Source organism: Colossoma macropomum, unplaced genomic scaffold (genome assembly GCF_904425465.1).
Source record: "Colossoma macropomum unplaced genomic scaffold, Colossoma_macropomum, whole genome shotgun sequence".
NCBI classification, from domain to species: domain Eukaryota; kingdom Metazoa; phylum Chordata; class Actinopteri; order Characiformes; family Serrasalmidae; genus Colossoma; species Colossoma macropomum.
This window is the reverse complement of record NW_023494817.1, coordinates 505,794-526,671: the sequence shown is the minus strand read 5'-3', so window position 1 is coordinate 526,671 and position 20,878 is coordinate 505,794. Positions and strand designations below refer to the sequence as shown.

General features: G+C 40.2%; 1 protein-coding gene across 1 annotated transcript; it reads left to right on the top strand.

Moving 5' to 3' along the window:
* The first annotated feature begins 3,635 nt into the window (after nt 1-3,635).
* LOC118800138 (cell wall protein DAN4-like) lies at nt 3,636-19,594 on the top strand. Its single transcript, XM_036560296.1, has 10 exons — nt 3,636-3,793; nt 8,595-8,666; nt 11,692-11,718; nt 13,583-13,609; nt 13,888-13,914; nt 15,130-15,231; nt 15,348-15,416; nt 17,136-17,204; nt 18,325-18,389; nt 18,634-19,594. The coding sequence occupies exons 1-10, from the start codon at nt 3,733-3,735 to the stop codon at nt 18,673-18,675; spliced, it is 561 nt and encodes a 186-aa protein (XP_036416189.1). The 5' UTR covers nt 3,636-3,732; the 3' UTR covers nt 18,676-19,594.
* The last annotated feature ends 1,284 nt before the right edge of the window (nt 19,595-20,878 follow it).

Sequence of the window (20,878 nt, the reverse complement as noted above, 5' to 3'; positions counted from 1 at the left end):
CCTGCCCAATGATACAATTAAAGAAGAAAGCTTTAGGCAGTAAATATATCTAGCTGATCAATGAATTTGAGGTGGGGTGCTGGGGTTAGGGGTGCACTATTGCTTAAAGCAGGGGTGTCCCATCTTATCCACAAAGGGCTGCAGGTTTTCACTCCAAACAAGCTGGAGCTCAACTGATTCTACTTGATTAATCAGTCAGTCTTGGTCTTTAAACATTTGATCAGCTGACCTCCTGCTTTGTTGGAGTGAAAACCTGCAGTCGCCCCACCGGCCCTTTGTGGATAAGACTGGACACCCCTGACTTAAAGGATTGAAGTTATTCTGAGTTCATGACTGATAATGTGTGCATTAACTGTTTGAGCTTTGTGCTCACTTGCTCTGTTTTGGTTACCTGTTCAATTGTTCATCAGATAAGTGAGCTCATGCTGCTTTTTGTGTTCTTCTGTTCTGTAGTCAGTAATACTGACAGAGCAAAAGGTCAAATCTTAGTCGTTTCTGTTTAGCGTGAGAGGGTTAAGCTGTGACACACAGGTTTCTATTTGTGGTTAACACCTTCTTTAGTAGTTAACATAGTCCGGGGAACTCCACCCTCTGCATGTTCCCCAGCTCTAACCCACCAGAGTCAGCTCATCACGTCAAGTCAAGAAGACCTTTGTCAGCCCATGTGAAGCATGCAGTGCAATGAAACTGTTCTTCCAGAGCCTTTGTGCAGCATTCAGGATGGGCTCTGCACAAGTGTTTACAGGACCAAACAGTACAAGACCAAGAAATACAGTTGCATGCAAAAGTTGGGCAACCCTGGCCAAATAACATTGAGGCAAAAAGAATTAAACAAAACATCTTCAGAAATGATGCGATTTATTATTTCAAACATTTTTTTTCTGCAAATGTAATGCAAAGTTATTTTATATCTGATTGCATTAAAAAGTAGAAATAAATAAAACAGTAATTGTGCAAATGTTTGGTTGATCTACTAAGTCAGGCCTAGTAACACCTCTCCTGTAGCAGACGTCACAGCTTGCAAATGTTTTTTTGTGGCTTTTAATTCAACTTTTGTTTTTTGAAGAAGTTAAAGGTGTGGAATTCATTCTTCTGTCTACCTGTGCAGTGTTTCCTGGGTCACTGACTGCCATGCAACCCCAAAGCATAATAGATCCACCCCGGGTTTAACAGTTGTCAAGGTGTTCTCTTCATCAAATACTGCTCCTTTTTTGTCTCCAAACATGCCTGTAGTGATTGCGGCCAAAGAGTTTAATTTTTACTTCACCAGTCAACAGAACTTAGAACTCCAAGATGCCAAGAACAGAACTCCAAGATGCCTCTGGCTGATCTAGTTGTTGTTTTTTTTCATGACTGTTCCATGCAGACCATTTTTGTTCAATAACACTGCATGGCAGAACGCTGCATTGCCACTCTTTTATCAACAAATCCTTCCTAAAGGTCCTTTGCTGTCATGTGGGGGTTTTGCTTTGCCTTTCTGGTCAGCATACAAGCAGTTCTGTCTGATAGTTTACTTAGCCTTTCAGATAATGCCTTGACCTTCATAGTTCCCTTTAACTGCCACTTTTTAATGACATTTCAGAGAATGGAAACTGTGGAGAGAGAATTGAGTCCTGTGTGAGGGGCACAGATTCAGATTTGTGGTCTCAGACCAGTCAGAGTTTAAAACATGTTTGATTTTTTTTTGTCATGACTAAGCGAAATCTAGTGTTAACTTTTCAATAACTCAATCTGAACAGATTCCTCCAACAACCAATGACAACAGAGTGCAAAAGAAGAAAATACAGCAAATAAACAAAGAAAAATGGTGAAAATTCACTCACGTGTGGAGTTCAAGGCATGAGCACAATCAAGTTTTATGTACGTTTAAAACTCATCACATTTTAAAATCCATGATCCTCATATAAACATGTCTACCTGCTGTTTCTTCACTGCGGCAGAGAAACCAGCAGCAGCAGCACTACTTTACGTTTTAAAAAATCCACAAAATACATAATTAGGCACTTACCTATACTCATTGGCAATTTTATCCAAAAAAAAACACTCAGTCTCTCAAGTCAATCTCTCATGTAGCATTCACTTAAATATAATTTGAATTTTAAGATCCAGTTATGGCCAAAACTTCTATGAGTATGGGGTGCTGGGGCTACTACTCCGAGCCATTCAATCTCTGTACTCCCGGAGTGAGAGCTGTGTTCGTATACTCGGCATTAAGTCAGGCTCTTTCAGTGTTAGTGCTGGACTCTGCCAGGGTTGTGCCCTGTCTCCACACCTGTTCATGATATTGGACAGGGTGTTAGGGCGTAGCCGGGGTCAGGAGGGCATTATGTGTGGAGGCCGGAGGGTGGCGTCTCTGCTATTTGCAGACAATGTTGTTCCTTTGGCTGAATTGCATAGATGCCTCAAGCGCTCACCATGGTCCTAGCCCAGAAAAGGATGGCATGCCCACTCCAGGTAAGGGGAAAGGACTTGCCCTAGGTGAAGGAATTTAACTATCTTGGGGTCTTGTTCACGAGTGATGGGAAGAGGGATTGTGTGTTCGGTCGCAGGCTGGGACAGGCAGCAGCAGTAATGCAGTCACTGTACTGGATTGTAGTGGTGAAGAGGGAGCTGAGCCATAAGGCAAAGCTCTCTGTTTTTACCGATCGGTCTACATCCCGACCCTCACCTGCGGTCATGAGCTGTGGGTAATGACCGAAAGAATGAGATCACAAATACAAGCAGCGGAAATGAGCTTTCTTCGCAGGGTGGTGGGCTACACTGTACTTGGTAGGGTGAGGAGCTCGGTCATCCGGGAGGAGCTTGAAGTAGAGCCACTACTCCTCCACATTGAGAGGAGCCAGTTCAGGTAGTTCGGGCATCTGATCCGGATGCCCCCTGGACACCTCCCGGTGGGGGTGTACCAGGCACGGCCGACCGGGACAAGACCCCGGGGTCGTCCTAGGACCTGCTGGAGGGATTATATCTCCAAGATGGCCTGGGAGAGGCTTGGGGTCCCCAGGAATGAGCTGGAGGAAGTTGTGGGGGAGTGTGTCGTCCCTTGAAGCCTGCAGCCTTAGAACTAATTAGAGGATCTGCTATTTTCACTAAACTAGACCTCCAGTATGCATATAATCTCATTAGAGTCAGAAAAGGGGATAAGTGGAAGATTAATGAAGTGCTCAGGGATATGACAAGTGGGAATTGAAAGCCCAGTTTACCTCACTCTGTTTGTGGGTGGGGTGGATGCCTTGGAGTCTGGCATAGGAGCTATACTGTCCCAGGGTGTGGGCAATCCACCCAGGTTGCACCCTTGTGGCCTTTATACAAGGAAACAAACTGATACTGAGCATGATTATGACATAAGAAATAAGGAACTGTTCGTCATGAAAGCAGCATTTGAAGTGGAGACACTGGTAAAGGGGGGCCCAGCACTGATTTCTGGTTCTAACAGAAATCCACATGAACCTAGAATATATCATAAGGCCAAACAGATGAACCATCTACCATCTACACAGACAGTAAAAAAGTAAAAAGTTCATTTCAGACTGGCGCTTCTGCTGATTTCAAGCTTGCACTTCTGTACTGACGTGCATGTGAATTGTGAAAGAAGGAAATTGTTTGAGGCGGAAGGAACAGGGTTTTTAATCTTCTGTGAAAGTGCGACAGCAGACAGACGGCAGTTCCTTTTGTTGGCTCATCAAAACCAAACAGAGACTTAGCTTTCACTGAACTCTGTGCAGACAGAAGACCATGAAGCTTCTCTTTTTAATGTGTCTGCTGCTCTACAACTCCATACATACAGCTCAGACAAGTAAGTAGACCACCTCACACTGTGGACACTTTTATTATGGTCAGACCAGGCTGGCCTGCAGATTTACGGAGACGTTTACACAGTGCCTGAACAAAATCAAGGCATATCTGAGACCCTCAGGCAGCTTGTTCCAGCTTTGGGCAACATAAGAGCTAAATGCTGCCTCACCATGCTCTGCTTTCCAAGCTTTGCTAGCTGACCAGTCTTGATCTGACAGGCCTGTTAGATTTGTATTCTTCCAGTAGATCAGAGAGTCTGGTGTTCGGAGAAGGAGCAGCTCTTTAAGATCTTCTAGTTCTATAACTAACTGGGAGCCAATGTGAGCCTCTTAATACTGGAGTAATACGCTCAGCTCTCTTTGCCCTGCTAAGCAGTGCATTTTGAATATGTTGTTTTTTTGGGTGGGGTCCACTGAGCAGCCCTCTACAGTAGTCCAGTCTGCTGGAGAAAAGGCATAAACTTCTCTAAATCCTGTTTACAAAGTGAGTTTTTAATCTAGATATACTTTCGAGAAGAAGTAATAATTAGAGGTCATAGGAAACACAAACAGTGCCAAAACCCTGTTAAATTGTTCTTCAGCTGTCAATAGATGGAGGCACTGAAAATGTATATTTTTTTTCAGAAATTCAAGGAACAGTCTGGCATTTTCAACCTCATCTCCATCTGCTGCATCTGCCTGTCTATCTGCAGAGATAATAGAGAGAGAGGGAAAGAGAAAGAGAAGGAGAACAGATAGCGAGAGTAAAACAGAGAGATAGAGAGAGAGGGAAAACAGAGAGAGGTGTCTGGCACTGGGTGATGGGGGGAGAAAAGGGGGCCATCCTACCCACCCAGAGAGAGCGAGGCCAATTGTGTTCTCTTGGACTCCCGGCTACGGACGGCTGTAGCATCACCACGGAGCGAACTCCTGATCTCTTGATGACAGGGCCAACACTTAAGTGGTTGCCCCACTCGGGAGGCCCTGTATTGAGTTTTTATCCAAAAAATAAACTCATGATAAAGTATTATTTTGAGAAGTGTAAATTTAGAGGTTAGGGTTTAGGACAGACACCTCCCAATAGAAAGTACCTTAAAAATAATGATTTTGTATATATTTAGCTTATTGCTATCGCTATTAATGCCTTAGAATTAAGTAGTTTATAATTTTTGTAAATATCTCACTCTCTCGCCACCTCAGTGTGAACTAATTCAGTAGGTTATCTACCCCCAACTCTACTGAACCTTTAACAAAGGTGTAAGAGCCAGAGGTGTTGGGTGGTAGACAACCCTCAGGTACAGCAGTAGGCTCTGGAACACTAGCTAGAAAAAATGAAAACAGACTCAGAGCAGTTTAAACCACCAAGTGACCACAACCAAAGCATCCTGCTGCTCTCAGACAGCAACAAGTTTCTGTTCAGCTCTATGATGGATGACTGACTGATTTAACTGCTATTCTGTCACAGCAGAGAGTTCAGCTCTGTTTACAAATTAGGCTGTTCAGATATTTAACCTGAGAAAATCTGTTTAGCAGATTAGAGCTTTGCCACTGATCCTCCTGATTTCTATGCTGGCAGTAGAATGGCTACTAGGGCTTACACGAAAAGCTGCATAAACATTCTCACATATTGTGCTGTCTGTGAACAGACAGTGTTTAAAACATGCATTCTGCAACAGGAACTTCAGCTGTGGTTTCATTTGTAGAGACAGTAGTGCAGGTGGTCAGCTTTTAAACTGAAAAGTGTTGTTACTTCAATAAGTGTCTACCAGAAGCCAACTCGTGGGGAAACAGTATGAAGTCGAAAAAGTCCCTGTTCTCCTTTAGAACTGCAGTGGAACGTCTTAGTCCATTCAGCATCTATCAGCAAAGGAAATGAATCATGTTATAATCTATTCTTCTCTGTTTAGATCCTTTTTTTGTCTAAAATAAAAGTGTGATCGACAGTAAAGCAGTCCAGGAGCTGAATCAACACCACACAATGCAATTACTCCCAAAAAGAAAAAGATAAATTAAAGCTGTTAATGACTAAAATGGACCTCGGGAAAATAGATGGGTTGTACTGAAGAGCTCAGTGGTCCTCTCAATTTGTGAAATTTTCACTCTACCCTGGTCAACTGTAAGTGCTATTATTGTGAAATGAAAGTGTCTCAGAGCAACAGCAGCTCAGCTATGTAGCGACAGACCACACAAACTCACAGAGAGGGGCTGCTGGGTGCTGAATCACCGTTGGGCTTAAAAACTGCCTCTGCTGTGTTGCATGACTCACTAAAGAGTTTCAAAATGTCTCGGTGCAACAACAGCACAAGAATTGTGCATTTAAAGCTTCCTAAAATGGGTTTCCGTGGCTGGGCAGCTGCAAACAAGCCTAAGATCAAAATGCACAATGCCAAGCGTCGGCTGGAGTGGAGTAAGTCACGCCGCCACTGGAGCTGTGGAAACATGTTCTTTGGAGAGATGAATCACACTTCACTATATTGCAGGCTGATGGATGAATTTGGGTTTGGTGGATGTCAGGAGACGCTACCTACCGCAGTGCATACTGCCAACAGTAGAGTTTGGTGGAGGAGGGATGATGGGCTGGGCTGTTTTTCGGGGTTTGGGCCCCTTAGTTCCAGTGAAGGGTGATGTAAATGCAAAATGTGTTGGATTGGTTGGCTAACAACACTCTTGATGATGACTGACAGCTCACTCCACCTATAGAGAGAAAGAGAGAGAGCAAACAAGTGGTGGAGGGAAAAGAGAACACTAGGCAATGAGACATTTTTTACAATTGTATGCTTTCAACTTTGCAGCAGTACTTTGGGGAAGACTCGTCCCTGTTCCAGCACAACCGAGCCCCTGTGCACAAACAGCTCCATAAAGACATGGCTTGACAAGTTTGGTGTGGAGGAACTCCAGTGGGCAGCACAGAGCCTTGACCTCAAACCTACTGAACACCGTTGGGATAAACTAGAACAGAGATTGAGAGTCAGGCCAACATCAGTGTCTGACCTCACAAACGCTCTTCTGACTGAATGATCACAAATTCCCACAGACACTCTCCAAAATTTTGTCGAAAGCTTCCCAGAAAAGTAGAAGTAGCTGTTGTAGGGGCAAATGAGTTCTAGAAGAAACAGGCAGCCAGTGCAGTGAAGCTAAACGGTGTAGTATGTTCTGTCCTTCTTGTACGTGTTGTTACTGTAGCTGCAGCATCCTGAACGAGTTGCAGTTGGTCTACTGTGGTTTTTGGTAAACCACTAAAGACTAAGCCGTGTGTGAGCATGTGTCAGTTTCTCAGTATCATGCAGCGCGAGGAAAGGCCTGACTTGTGCTGTGTTTCTTAAATGAAAAAGACTGTTTTTGTAATTTGCTCAGGATGTGATTTAAATGATAATGTTCAGTTAAATATTACTCCCAAATTGTATCTTTTGTTTGTAAAGCCAGATTTCCCAGGCTAGTGATTCTCTGTGATTCATGTCCAATAATGAGGATTTCTAATGTATCTTGTTTATTGCCTGTTTATTCAGGCAAATAGTATAATTTGGTTCTACAAATTAAAAAAAAAAAATGTGTCATCTGCAAAATCAAGAAAACTGACTCTATATTCTTTAATAATGTGTTCTAGTAGTAACATATATAATGAAAATAAAATGGCCTAGTATGGAGCTCTGTGGTACACCACAAAAAAATATACTCTTCAGAGTGATGTTTTCCTAGACTAACTAAATATTTTCTTCCTTTCAGATATGTTTCAAATCACTTGAGTACATTTCCTGAGAGGAATATTTATTACAGTAATATTTGTTAAAGTTTGTGCTCATGATTACCCGGGGTGCCAATATTTGTGCAGGGCACTGTAAAATACTATTATAGACAAAGTTATTCTAATATTCTGGTATTCTGTACGCAGATCTGATATAATTACACAAGTGTAATGTATGTGAGGGCTGCATGATATTGACGTAAAATGTTTCATAAAGCTGTTGGATATCACTGTGTCGATATGAGAAGTGCCTCTGACTGGATGTGAGGCAAGACCAGACTTTTTTGCATGTGTAAACAGAAATCTAACTGATCTCCCCTTTAAACAAATAGCAAAATAAAAAATAACAAAAACATTATTTACTATTGTGCACAATAAAAAGAAATGAACTACTAACAGCTACTTACATCAGAACTGCAAGCACATTTTTTGTGCACTGAAAGGCTGAGAAACAGTCAGCATTTCCTCCACTGCTTTTTCTATAAAGCTCCTAGATGCTTCCATTTCACAATAATAGCACTTACAGTTGACAGGGGCAGATCTAGCAGGACAGAAATGTCACAGACTGACTTGTGGCAGAGGCGTCATCCTATGTTCACTGACCTCATCAGTACGACCCTCTACTGCCAGTGTTTGTCTATCGAGACTGCAAAGCTATGTGCTTAATTTTATGCACCTGTTAGCAATGAGTTTGGCTGAAACACCTGAACTCAGTAAACAGGAGGAGTGTCCACATACTTTTGACCATATAGTGTATGTTAGAGCTAAACTCTCTAGGGTGGCAGGTCTCCAGGATCAGAACTGCTCACCCCTGTGACAGATCCAAGTGTAGATATATGTGGTAAATTTAATTCTTTTCTAGTTTCTTTTACTGCTGTTCATTGGGGCTGATGTACAGAGTTGGGATGGAAACCTTTCCACACGGCATAAAAAACAAACCTTTTTGCTGCTCTGACTCTTAGTCAATGCACAGACTGGTTAGTTTAAACATTTCATTTGTGTTCTTCTGCGTTGTGCAGTAGAGTTTAGAACTGAAATCAAAGAGATCATCATTACAGCCTTCTGTCTTTTCTGTGTTACAGAGTCAACAACCAAAGGAACTACACCAATATCCACATCTAGCACATCTACATCTACATCTACCCAAAAACCGAGTAAGACTTCACTTTTCCACTAGAGTGCATGTACTGAATGAGCTACAGCTTACCCAGAAACCTCTGAAACATTCTCAGAAATGTCTTAAATATATAGTACAGTCCAATCGGGAGGCAGCTGTCTAAGTAGGCACCATTTTAAGGCAGCATTTCTGCGCTCCTGAGATGAAGGCTGTCCTATTCGGAAGGCAACATAAGTCAGCTGTCCACTAAGGTGCCTTATTTCGACCAGACCAAATCTAAAGGCAGTGTCGCATGTATTGAGAATAAATATTTGAGTACCTGTGCGGAAACGGCAGCAACAATTGTTAAAAGTCTAGGCCATGTGTAGACGCGTTTACATTGCTATCAGCATTGTTTGAGCGGAATATGACATGATAAACCGCTTCATGACTCAGCAAAGTTCATACAGGAATGGCTTTCCATCCTTTTTAAATACACACTGCCCAACCTACTCAAGATAGTAAGAGGCCACTTTACTCTTTAGCTGTAATAGTAATGCAAGTTTTGACAAATGCCGTGTGGTACTGCAGAGAGTACTGTAAAATATATATCTCAAATAGTCCAGCCAGTATCAGCCTGGGCCTTGTTTCAATCAACTAAGAGCTTACGATCAAGTCATAAGGTCTTAAGGAAGGTTCGCACACCGGCGCTGGCATTTACAGTTCACACAGTGACACTTGCTGACTCTGTTCCCTGTCATTACCACATTAAATTAAAGCCATTTCAAGACCACAGAAAGCCACAGTAAACCACATGCAGCTTGAAATTTAGAGTCACAAACACACAGAACTTATTTGCCATTAGGGAAATGGATTGTTAGACATTGTTGGGATAGATGTATATTATAACAGCATTATAAGAGCTTATAAGTTGTATTTGTCAGCTCTGAGTAAAGTGAGGCATGTTTTATACTAAAAGCCCCTCCAGTGTTAAGAGTGAGGCTTTAAGTTGAAGTATTTACTGAAGGATTTACTGAGACACTGCAATATACAAAGTAAAGCACATTATAAGCTTTAAATGTCAGAACTTAAACTAGTGGTGTCACTAGTAGTGTTTACACCTCTATTTGTACACCACTGTTAGCTTAGCGCTAACTTAACACTGCATATCCAGTAGAATGCTAGCACAAATTAGCATTACTGTAGTGATGATAATCAGACAAACAAAGCCTACTTTCTAGTGCCTCATGTTATTATTATTATTATTATTATTGTTGTTGTTGCCTTAGTAAAAGCAAACACCTGTTCTGTAAAGCTAAATGTAAAGGCAGTGTAAATGTCAGTGGTCAACACAGCTCAGAGCTCTGAACACTAATGTGTTAATGAGTCAGTCTGATTCATTCATCTCAGTGACTCTAAAGTTGTTTGGGTCATTTTACACTTACATTTTACACTCTCATAACCTATTAATAACTCAATCAGTTTATACTGTTATTACTTAATTCTTAATAAACCTTAGAATCTGAGCATATTAGGCACCAATAGGTTAAACACTAGCAATTTGCTACACATAAATTAAGTCAACATGGCCAAGTAGAATCACTATGCAGTATTATATAAATAACCTCACCAAGAAATATGAACATATAGAAATATGAACATTTAGAATGTGCATGGAAAATAGTAGTAATGTAATCTGTAGATTTGCTAATTCAACTGTGGATTTATGAGTAGTGTAGAAAGAAGGTGTGATAGTAAAAGTGAGTGGGAACCCCGTGTGGGTGTTTGTAGCATGAAATAATATAAAAATATTAAGTAACTGAAGTTTTGTTTTAATGTAAAATTTGGAGGTTTTGGGGCCAGATGATCTCAGACACAGTAGTTGTTTCTGGAACATGCTTGGGTTTTGATCACTGACTGAAAAAAAAAAAATTACATCATATAAGGTCCTCCACTGTAATAAAATGACTGCTGTAAAACAAACAAAAAAATAATAATACAAAAAATAATAATAATAAAAACACAGGGTATATGAAGCGAAAGCAACTTAAAAATATGACTGCAACAGAATATAATAGAGCTCTGTTCCCTAACTAAAGATCCTGATGATGCACCCTTGAAGGTACTGCCCCAGTGACAGCTTAGTGAGTGCATATATTAAACAACGATAACCAGTGAAATTAATAAAACTGTAAATCGGACTTTATAATCCTCAGGGATTATCTTAATATGTATTAGATAAATGGTAAAGATAGTATGAAAAGGCAGCGCTGTCAGCTGCAGCTCCACAATGAGAACTGCTCATCTAACTTAGTAACATATTACTGTCAGCAGTGCTGATGCTGTAGTGATGAGTGATAACATCATGTCTGGTACTGTAAATGCGGTTGGTAACTGCTGTGGAGATTACTGTTCGAAGAAATAACATTGATTTTAGATCTAACATGTCGAGAGGTTCTCGATCACGGCATAAAACATAAAAAATACGATGCAGGGGGGGCAGGAGAAACCACTGATCTTCCTTCAAGCATATATGTCCCTTGAGGCTCTAATGTTCTTTTGTCTGGATCAGCTGCTCTGATCACTGTCACGATTCCTGATTACGTCAACACTGAAAATGTGTTCTCTATTCTTAGTCATAGTCAGTAAATGGGGGCAGTCATGGGCTGGAGGTTAAGGGAACCAGCCCTGTGACCGGATGGTCGCGGGTTTGATCCACTGAGCCGACAGTACGTGACTGAAGTGCCCTTTGAGCAAGACACCTAACCCCCAACTGCTGCCCGGGTGCTGTGGATAGGGCTGCCCACTGCTCCGGGCAAGTGTGCTCACTGCTCCCTAGTGTGTGTGTTCACTAGTGTGTATGTGGTGTTTCACTGCACGGATGGGTCAAAATGGGGAGGTGAAATTTCTCCCTTGTGGGACTAATAAGGGTCACTTAATAATAATAATAATAATAATAATTAATAACAAATGGATATGAAACTGGAAGCACAAGTAACAATCAATGTTGTGTCTAAACATGAAACACCCAGATGGTTTTTAAAACATATTCTCTAATAAATGATTTTGCTTTTCTCCTTCAGCCAGCGCAGCTTCACTTACGACAACAGGTAACAGTGAAATTACAGAACACGCTCCCCTCAGAGCCGCTGCCGTCACCTGTTTGTGTGCTTAAATAATCAAGTAGTACATTTTCTACAGTTTTACCTGGTTTGCTTTCAGCTTATGTGCAATTCCTGTATCTCTGTTCAGAGTCATTTAAATACATATTTCAGCACTGACTATGGATGATTGATGTATCAGATTCAGGATGTACATTCTGCACAGTTTTACTGATCTTCCATGCTCTCTTTCTCACCGATGATTTTACGTTCTCTTTTTCAACCAAGCTCTTCCACAAACGCTATTTGTTTCTGTTATGTTTGACATCATTTCTGGTCTCTACCTATTTAGTAACACCCAAATCCTAAATCTGTGTTGGATGATGTGAGTTTCTTCTGTAGAGAGAACAAAAGCATTAGTGTCATGAATGTAAGCAGGTATACTGTATATATCTACCTCTGAGTAGACTGATTTACTGAATACACACCTAGACAAATTGGGGCAATTGCTGAGTCATTAGCTTAGCTGTGGTGTAGAGGTTAACCTTAGTTAATTGATGAATTACTGTGTCATTAACTGGAGTCTACCTCACACCTGCCAAAGACACAGTTTCACGGAGGTTTAAGGCAAGATTATTGTAGTTGAAACACATTTTCCTCCCTGATGTTTGAATATCTTATACCTAGACCCATACACCTTCTGTCAAGATGATTTGTGGACGTTTGTGTTTTAATTCAATGCTATGTTGCTTAATTAAACACACCCTGAGGTACCGTACTTAACTAGAGGAAGTGTTGATCATTACAGTCTTGATTAGGCTTTCCAGAATGTATTGTTTAGAGAAGCTAGAGATATTGACTCAAAAGGGGAATCGTACCAGTCGATTGTCAAACTGTGGAGTTCAAGTCAAGTCAAGAGGCTTTTATTGTCATTCCATCTACGTACACAGTGGAGTGAAATTACGTTCCTCCAGGAACAACACGGTGCAACATGGAACAAAAAGTACAAAGTGTGAACGTGCAGACAAAAGTGTGCAAACAAAAATTAATCTAGAAACAATACAATAAATACGATAAATTAAACAACACGAGTGAAGACGATGTTGCTGCCCTCTGTGGGTTGGTCACAGTCCATTGGTGAGGAAAGCAAAGTGGCTCATTAAGAGGCAGAAAGTCAGGTCAGTCCAGCAGTGCATTCGCGGCTTCATGCTGATTCTGAGCTTTGCAGGTGAAGAGGGTCTTTTGGAGAGGCGTCCACAGGTCCCGGGGCAGAAGGGGCCTCTCACTGAGCAGCACTTCACCATAAATCCCTTCCTCAAGTCATTTCATCCACTCATTGTTGTTCAGTTTCATGCCAGTTGATCAATCATTTAAAAAAGACATGGACACTTCTTTGAGTGAGTGGCTACACAGTTTTAGTTGACCTATTTTAAAATACGGGTAGTGTTGAAATGAAAGACACTGCATTGTGTACAGTGAGTGAGAGGCACAGACTGTGTGTGACGTACAATGCTATGTTAGGTTAGGCTTGAAAAGGCTGTTAATGTGAGCTGTAAGTGTAAATGAACTGATGGAAGGTAGTTTTCATGTTTTTATTACTGTATTAAAAATGGGGAGTAGGAGAAACCACTGATCTTCCTTCAAGCATATGTGTTCCCTGAGGCTCTAATGCTCTTTTGTCCAAATCAGCTGTTCTGATCACTGTGACGACTCCTGATTACGTCAGCCCAGAAAATGTGTTCTCTATACTTCCTCAGAGTCAGTTAATGGATATGAAACAGGAAGTATTACTATCTATAGTGTCTAAACATGAAACATTCAGATGGTTTTTAAAACATATTCTCTAATATATGATTTTGCTTTTCTCCTCCAGCCAGCACAACTTCACCTACAACAACAGGTAACAGTGAAATTACAGAACACGCTCCCCTCAGAGCCGCTGCCGTCACCTGTTTGTGTGCTTAAATAACCAAGTAGTACATTTTCTACAGTTTTCTAGTATCAACTGATTTGCTTTTTGCTTATGTGCTATTACTGTACCTCTGATCATAATTTAATTCTGTGCACATGATTGATGGGTGATTGATCAATCAGATTCAGGATGTACATTCTGCAGAGGTTTACTGATCTTTCATGCTCTCTTTCTCACCTACACTTTTATTTCCTCTCTCTCTACAGAGATAAGTCCAAGCTCTTCCTCAAAAGGTATTTGTTTCTGTTCCTGTAACAGCCACTGATCCGTGTGGCATCATTTCTGGTCTCTACCTATTTAGTAACATCCACATCCTAAATCTGTGATGGATGGTGTGAGTCTTCTGCCATACAGAGTAAAAAAGCATTAGTGTCATGCAGATAAGCAGGTATACGGCGTATACCCACCTCTGTACAGCAGACTGATTTACTGTATACACCTAAACATACTGGAGCAGTTGCAATTTAACATGCAGCTGCGTGTTAAACCGGTGAAGTTTAGCCAAACCTGCGTTAAACTAACATTAAACTGCTGCTAAGCTAATGACTGAGCAACAGCCCCATCTCTGCTGACAAACCTTGTATCTTCATTTTGTCATTTTTCATTTGTTCGCTGAGAACAAAACTTCACCTTCGTCTGAACATGAGTTGAATAATCAGCTAGAAGTCAGAACCATTAACCTACTGTGTTTGCACACAGAGGAATTAGACCTCCGCATTTAACCCATCCGTGCAGTGAAACACCCACATACACACTAGTGAACACACACACTAGGGGGCAGTGAGCACACATGCCCGGAGTGGGGGGCAGCCCTATCCACGGCGCCTGGGGAGCAGTTGGGGGTTGGGTGCCTTGCTCAAGGGCACTTCAATCACGTACTGTCAGCTGAGGGGATCGAACCGGCGACCTTCCAGTCACAGGGCTGGGTCCCTAACCTCCAGCCTAGACTGCCCCTAGACTAGAGCTAGAGGCTTTGTTACTGTAAATGTTTACCAGTCATTCAAAAGTGTAGTTGACTGATCTTGGATACACAGTAAAACATTCCTGCACAATGCAGAATTAATTCTTTTCTAAAGGGCAAAAAAAGGTGCAACATGATACAAAACGGGTTTACTAAGTAAACTCATGTTTTTTCCAGGCATGGAAATGTTAAATTTTCATTCAGTATATTCTAATAATAAATTAGTACTGTATCCTACTATTAAAGCCTATAATAATAATATACGACGCCAAATTTTGTTTAAGATTTTAATCATGGAATCATTAAAATGTTGAAACGTTTCTCCAGGTGGTACAAATAATCTAGCAAATCCTAAAATTAGCTATGTAGTTACCCTTTGTAAGCACATCCCTAACACAACAGCACTAGAGCATTAGAGCTCTAGTGGAAAATCCTCCAGTTTGCACAGCACAGAATCTCTTACTCATTTTTAGATCTTATATTCTAGATCCAGAAATTCAGACCACTTCTCTTGTGACTGCTGTGCTGGTCGGGGTGCTGCTGATAGTTTTGGCTCTGTTTCTACTGAGATGCTGTTTCAAAAGGAAAGGTGAGAGACTATCTTTATAAAATGAAAGGCTACTTTCCAACATCTTCAACATACCAGCAATGAATTTCATTTGATACATCATCCTGTACTGAACTGTCTTGTCTTACTGTGCTCAGCTGCCAGAGCCACCAAGACTGATCATGACTACGAGATCGTAAATGACGCGGCAGCAACCACACAGCCTGGTGAGCCTTAACAGAGTTTGACTCATGCAGTGAAACACTTTAGCTGGTGTACATGACCTGTTAAATATCTGAGGATAACTACCTTTTTATAACAGATGAGCTTGTTTTCTTAAAGCCAAAGGAAAAAAAACATTTGTGCCAAAATTACTGACAGTGCTAACTGGGTGATAATGGAAAGGGCCAACCATTTCATCTCCTTGTTGTGATCATCAGCACATAAAAACCGTTTAAATGTTTAAACCATCTTTGGGGGCAAAAATGTATTAATGTCTGCTTTTAATAGGGTTGTAGTCAAAACAATGTCGGGACTAAGTGCGATTCCAGAGCCCCAACATATGGATAAAATTATACTAATCTGTTCTATAACTACGTTTCGGTTCTTTAATAAATCTGATTGCTTGTTCTCGTCATAAACGCAAAATAAAATAAAGTTCAGTCAAAATAAGAAAGTTGAATAAAAGACTTCAGCTGTTGAGTTCTTTTGGAAGGAAGGAAAAGGCCCTCTTCATTTATTGAGCTTCAGGTGGCAATATGGCTCCCAGACAGCCAAATGTTCCCTATCAGCTTACCTCCCCTCTCACAGGCCAGCCTGTCCTTGCAACAAAGTACACTGGCTTCTAGAGACTTCTGAACTTTAAGGACTCTCCATTGCGAAATCCCCTAACCTACACATAGCAAGGCCTATCTTTAGTGAGAGGATTAATACACTTTTGTTAATCAACTTTTTAGTATATGATTATTGATTTCTTATTGATTATAATAGTAATATATTCATTATAACTCGACAACAACCTCCATCTAGTCCAACAAAAGTCCAACCATATGTTTAGTTGAGATCAAATCAATTCAAATTTCATGACAAACACAAGTCTAAGTGCAGATATTATTGCATTCAAGACCAATCCGAGTACAAATTCTATTCAGATCAAGACCAATCCAAGTACAAATACTATTGAGATCAAGACCAATCTGAGTACAAATACTGTTGAGATCAAGACCAATCTGAGTACAAATACTATTGAGATCAAGACCAATCTGAGTACAAATACTGTTGAGATCAAGACCAATCTGAGTACAAATACTATTGAGATCAAGACCAATCTGAGTACAAATACTGTTGAGATCAAGACCAATCTGAGTACAAATACTGTTGAGATCAAGACCAATCCGAGTACAAATTCTGTTGAGATCAAGACCAATCTGAGTACAAATACTGTTGAGATCAAGACCAATCCGAGTACAAATTCTGTTGAGATCAAGACCAATCCAAGTACAAATACTGTTGAGATCAAGACCAATCCAAGTACAAATACTGTTGAGATCAAGACCAATCTGAGTACAAATTCTATTCAGATCAAGACCAATCTGAGTACAAATACTGTTGAGATCAAGACCAATCTGAGTACAAATTCTATTCAGATCAAGACCAATCTGAGTACAAATACTGTTGAGATCAAGACCAATCTGAGTACAAATACTGTTGAGATCAAGACCAATCTGAGTACAAATCTGAGTACAAATACTGTTGAGATCAAGACCAATCTGAGTACAAATGCTGTTGAGATCAAGACCAATCCGAGTACAAATTCTGTTGAGATCAAGACCAATCTAAGTATAAATACTACTCAAAACAAAGCAAGGTGTCTCTAGACCTTTTACAGCCAGTCTATGTACAGACATGGTGTTGATTATAAACTGGAGTTCACTTCTCTTTCACAGCATCTTCTCCTCCAAAGGAACAGGAAGCCATTTATGTGCTGGCAGGTGATCCAGACATCATAAAACTGGGTAAAGACTTCAGACGTTTCTGTTGTTTATCTACATCTACTGTTGGTTATCTGACGCTACAGCGCTGGTTAAAATCAAGTTTAAGTATAAATATTACTGAGTTTCTGTTTATCTACAGCTACTGTTGTTTATCTGACGCTACAGCGCTGATAAAAATCTCCTGCTTCTTTAAAAAAGATAACGCAGCACTCAGCTAAACAGACTTCCTCTACAGGCAGCGTGGGGAACCACATCCTTTTACTGCGTTTATCGTCTCTGACTGATTCCTGACCACACTGTCCAGAGCTGTATTTTAACATCATGTCTGCATGTCTACAGTAACGTGTTAGAACCAATGAGAATGTTAATGGGACTTTTTGGTCACATGAGACGTTGTCTTTTTATACTCTGTCTCTTAAGTGTTAAATAGAAACTACGATTCATCCGAGCACTTTCAGAAAGAACAACAACTGAAGCCATGTATATGTATATGTACATGTATATGTATATATGAAATATAAAGCTTGGACGCAACTGGTCAAGCAGCATGTTTTGTAAACGTAATGTAAAAATCAAACTTCATGCTGCTGCTTTTTAATACATCGCACCACTTTACCTGAAAATATGAACATACATCATCTAGAAGATGAAGAATATTTAAATCCTTTATTTCGTGTTTGGTTTCAGCGTCTCTCCAAAAGTGTTTTGATGCGTCTCACGGCAATGCTGGTGGCACCACCGCCTGTTTTCACACATGTGCAGACTGATAAATCCGAAAGAATAAGAGTTTACAGCACTGAGAAATCTGAGTACTGAGCTAAAATCCAGCCTCTTTATCAGATTTCTTAATCAGATTTCTAGATCAGAGTATGGTGTTTACATGACCATTTGAATAATCGGATAACTGCAGAAATACGATTGATAGAATTATGATCGGATTGGATTATCGAGTGCCTGTAAACACACACACTGAGGGAGAACACTCATTTACAGTGTAGTCAAATAAACACAAACAGGCGTAATAAGACACTAAAGAATCATGCTGAAAGTGAAAGTGAGTGAGTGGAGAGTGTCATAGGTTTTGTAATGTATTTCTTCTCACACTGGTTTATAATGTCATAATCATTTTCTGATTTATCAGGCTTGAAGAACCAAAGTGCAGCTTCCCCTTTAGTACCACAAGCTCAGTCCACTGAGAACAACCCGGTAAATAACCTGTCTCACTTACTTACATCAACATTTCTTATCTACTGTATTAATTACAAATAACAAACTAATGAAACTCTGAATGTGTAAAAGAGTTCTGCTGTTTCAGTTCTCTTTTCTGTCTTCATGATGTCATCAGACCTCTGAAACATCAGTGGACACGTATTTAAAGTCCATTTTACAGTCCAAACTTCAGTGATGTCACAGTAATGTGTTACAGTAGATGTTTGTTTTCATCCCCCAGAGTGATCCGCTCTATTCCACCATCCAAGCGGTCAATACATAGCTGTGTGGAATGAAGACCTCACTGCCTTCAAGATCCATACAGAATAATACAGCATCTCATCTACGTCTGTTTGAACTCCTTCACTTTAACAAATGTTTTAACTTTTAAACTGGATTTACCTATAATTATTTCATCGTTTTGTACATGCCTGAATAACTTATTTTTGTAATAATGAATGTTTTAGTCCCTGATTGTGCTGTAATATTTGTATATTATTATTATTATTATTATTATTATTATTATTATTATAGTCAGTTATGACTATTCTGCAGAGTCAGACCTGTAAAACACAAACAAAAAATTAGTGCTACAAAGAAAAGTTGGGGCCGCACTAAAGATCAAGACTGTACACTGGGAATCTTCAGGAACCGAGATACTGGAACATATTTGTCAAGTATAATTTAGCGACTGGATGCAAATGGCTTAATGACAACAGGCAAAATCCAAGATAGAGAAGTAAAGCCAGCAGGCAGTGCCAGAACAAGGGGCAGACAGGCTAATAAACAAAATAAAACAAAACACAAGAGTGAAATGAGCCACAGGTGTGAAAGGGAGTGAGCCAGAGGATGGGCGGAGTAGGCCTGTAAAGCGGGAAATGCGACAATATATGAGGTCAGAAGGAGCATCTGAAGAGTTACATTCTAAAATTCTGTTTATCCATTTATAATATATATGTTTTTGAAAAAAACAACATAGTATATAGCAGAAAACAGTTTTTCACCAAAGAAGGGGATATTAATCATAATATAGCATTGATATTTCGCTTAATGTGTAAAGACCACTCCCACTAGTGTATTCACTATATACGCTATATGGCCAAAAGTATGTGGACACCTGACCATCACACCTGTATTAGCCTGTTGGGCATCCTTTTCTTTATGGAGTTGCCCCATCTTTGTGGCTGTAACAGCCTCCACTCTTCTGGGAAGCTTTCCACAAGATGTTGGAGAGTGTCTGTTGGACTTTTTGCCCATTCATCAAGAAGAGCATTTGTGAGGTCAGACACTGATGCTGGTCGAGAGGGTCTGGCTCACAATTGACGTTCCAGTTCGTCCCAAAAGTGTTCAGTGGGGTTGAGGTCAGGATTCTGTGAGGGCCAGTCAAGTTCTTCCACACCAAACTCACCCAGGAATGCCTTTATGGAGCTGCTTTGTGCACTGGGGCTCAGTCATACTGGAACAGAAAAGGGTCTTCCCCAAACTGTTGCCTTGCTTGCTGCCTCCCCAAACATTGCTGATCAGCCATGGAAACCCATTTTATGAAGCTCCTGCTGCACAGTTATTGCGCTGTTGTTGCTTCCAGAGGCAGCCTGGAGGCAATGTTTGATGTGCTATGCATGTCAGTACTCAGCAGTTCTAGACACTCCTATTTCACAATAAACTTACAGCTGACTGAAGCGGATCTAGCAGGGCAGAAATTTCACAATGGGATAATGAACACAATAATTAGGAGAGGTGTCTACATACTTTTGACCATATAGTGTATCATGAAAAAGGAACATTCCTAAAAGTGGTCTGTGATGAATTTTGGAATTAAAGCCTTCATCTGGGGGTAGAATTGACAAGACTGAAAGTTAAAATGAAAGATAAATGGATGAACAACTAAGCCTTTACCATATCTTCAAAAAGTAAACAAACGATTCAGTTAAAATAAAACAAAAAATGCCATGAAATAGTTTCTTACTTTAAATTTTTCATAGACTTCCAGTGCATGTGTAACTGTGTGTGTGCATTTGTATGTACATGGTGTGCTTGTGAATTCATGTCCATTGTCTATTTATTCAGTTGTATGTAAATGTTTGACATGTTGAAATTATATTTTTGTAGATTTTCTAAGTGAAAATAAGTTAACACATCTACAGAGAACATATTAATATGGCATTTTAAAGCAAATGTTATTTCTATCTATTTGCTGAGTTTAACACATTTTGTTTTATTTTTTCCAACATGTTAATTTCAAGCAAACAGTAACTGTACATGTGCTGTGGCTGTGGTTCAGGGTCTGTGGTGAGCTTTTCTCTTTCACTGAGAACCTGAGGTAAATCTGAGTGACCCACTGAACAATGTGGAGTATATAATTCATGCTGGTGTTTATAATAAAATGTTCTAGAAGACAAGCTCAGTCATCTTTGTTCATATCATTGTTCTCATGAAAGTCCACAGTGGTTGTAGCCAATCATGTAATGTTTAGTGACCAACCAGAA

Bases quoted from the DNA above. Each gene is read 5' to 3' on its own strand.
- LOC118800138 (XM_036560296.1), top strand. From the start codon at position 3,733: ATGAAGCTTCTCTTTTTAATGTGTCTGCTGCTCTACAACTCCATACAT. The intron at 15,232-15,347 runs GTGAGAGACTAT...TACTGTGCTCAG, and splicing joins ATGCTGTTTCAAAAGGAAAG to CTGCCAGAGCCACCAAGACT. The intron at 15,417-17,135 runs GTGAGCCTTAAC...TCTCTTTCACAG, and splicing joins GGCAGCAACCACACAGCCTG to CATCTTCTCCTCCAAAGGAA.